General features: G+C 47.8%; 1 protein-coding gene across 1 annotated transcript; it reads left to right on the forward strand.

The window, feature by feature from the left end:
* FPOAC1_013271 (uncharacterized protein) lies at positions 1 to 1,382 on the forward strand (the record flags this gene model as incomplete). Its single annotated transcript, XM_044857612.1, has 4 exons — positions 1 to 186; positions 284 to 816; positions 927 to 1,004; positions 1,061 to 1,382. The coding sequence occupies 4 exons, from the start codon at positions 1 to 3 to the stop codon at positions 1,380 to 1,382; spliced, it is 1,119 nt and encodes a 372-aa protein (XP_044701795.1).

The following is a 1,382-nucleotide window of genomic DNA, read 5'->3' on the forward strand; positions in this document are numbered from 1 at the left end:
ATGACTTGGAATACCAGCGAAAAGGCCCTGGAGCTATTCATAATTCAGATTTGCAGTACGGTACTCGTGTGCCTCTCAGCGTGTTTACGGTTCTGGGCGCAGTATATCAATGGAAAAAAGAAAAAGAGGGTTGCAGTAGTTGAGAAGCCGCATACACTGGGTGACAAGTTGATGTATATGTCGGTGGTAAGCTTACGTTCCGTGTTCAACTGTAATCCTCTACATGAGCTCTCTTATCCCTGGAGCATGTTCAGGATACCACTGACAGTGATCACTCTCGCAGCTTATATACATCGCTCAGGCTACCATCATAGTACAAGGGATAGTCGGAGGCGGAATCGGGCAGCATGCGGATAACTTGACCGAGGCGGAAATTGTCAAAGGCTTCCAAACATGGTATTTCGGGGAAATACTATACGCCGCACTTTCATGCACCGTCAAAACGTCGTTAGTCCTGTATCTCCGCCGCGTTTACGTCGTCAACAGTCCCTCGCTTAAAACCACTTTGAATTTATGCCTTGTCTGCATCTGGGCTACGTCGACTGCGTTTTTCTTTGCCAGCATTTTCCAGTGCTCCCCTGTTGGTTATTACTGGGGTCAATTCAGGCGCCCCACGGTGCCTGAGGAATCTGACAAAAACATTGTGCGTGAGAAATGTCACAAAAACATTGTGCCGATTGCTGGGATAGTCCTTAGCATCGTTTTGGCTATCACCGACTGGGTCTTGGCTCTGGTACCTATAACGAGCCTATGGAACGGGTCGTTGCCTTGGAAGACTAAGTTTGGAATTCAAGCCCTGACTAGTTTAGGGGTGCTGTGAGTACCATTTAAATTCCTATCTGCTGTCTTTCACAGTGCAAGGATAAACATCCTGATGGGCGGCATCTTGCCTTTTAATGCGTGGCTGACGAACCCGGATATGGTAGAGCCGGTGTGGCGATGATTGTCCGCATCCCCTATATCAAGATGTTGGAACTCACTGACGACTTCCTTTACGAAACAGTGTAAGCTACCCAATTTGTTTAGCTTCCCCTTTGCTTGACCACTTACTTCTATGCAGAGATGTCGCCAAATGGACTGTGATAGAGGCGACTTTGGGAATCATGGCGGGATGTTTGCCAAATATTTGGTCATTGGTAAAACTCGCGAGATCGAGACGTTCCTCACCGAGCCTTGGACGGGCAGGCGACGAGAAAGCAAGCCATCGAGTCGATATCGAGGGAGGCTTTAAACAAAAAAACACCGCCCATCACAATCGCGACACTATTCTCGTCGAAACAACTGTCTGGCAGTTTACTGGCAATTCCGACGATCATGCGATATATAGTAGGACGAACGATTTCGAGTTTGATTGGCAGCAGAATCGGGGTATAAAGACGTAG

This window comes from Fusarium poae (genome assembly GCF_019609905.1).
Source record: "Fusarium poae strain DAOMC 252244 chromosome Unknown contig_1, whole genome shotgun sequence".
Taxonomy (NCBI): domain Eukaryota; kingdom Fungi; phylum Ascomycota; class Sordariomycetes; order Hypocreales; family Nectriaceae; genus Fusarium; species Fusarium poae.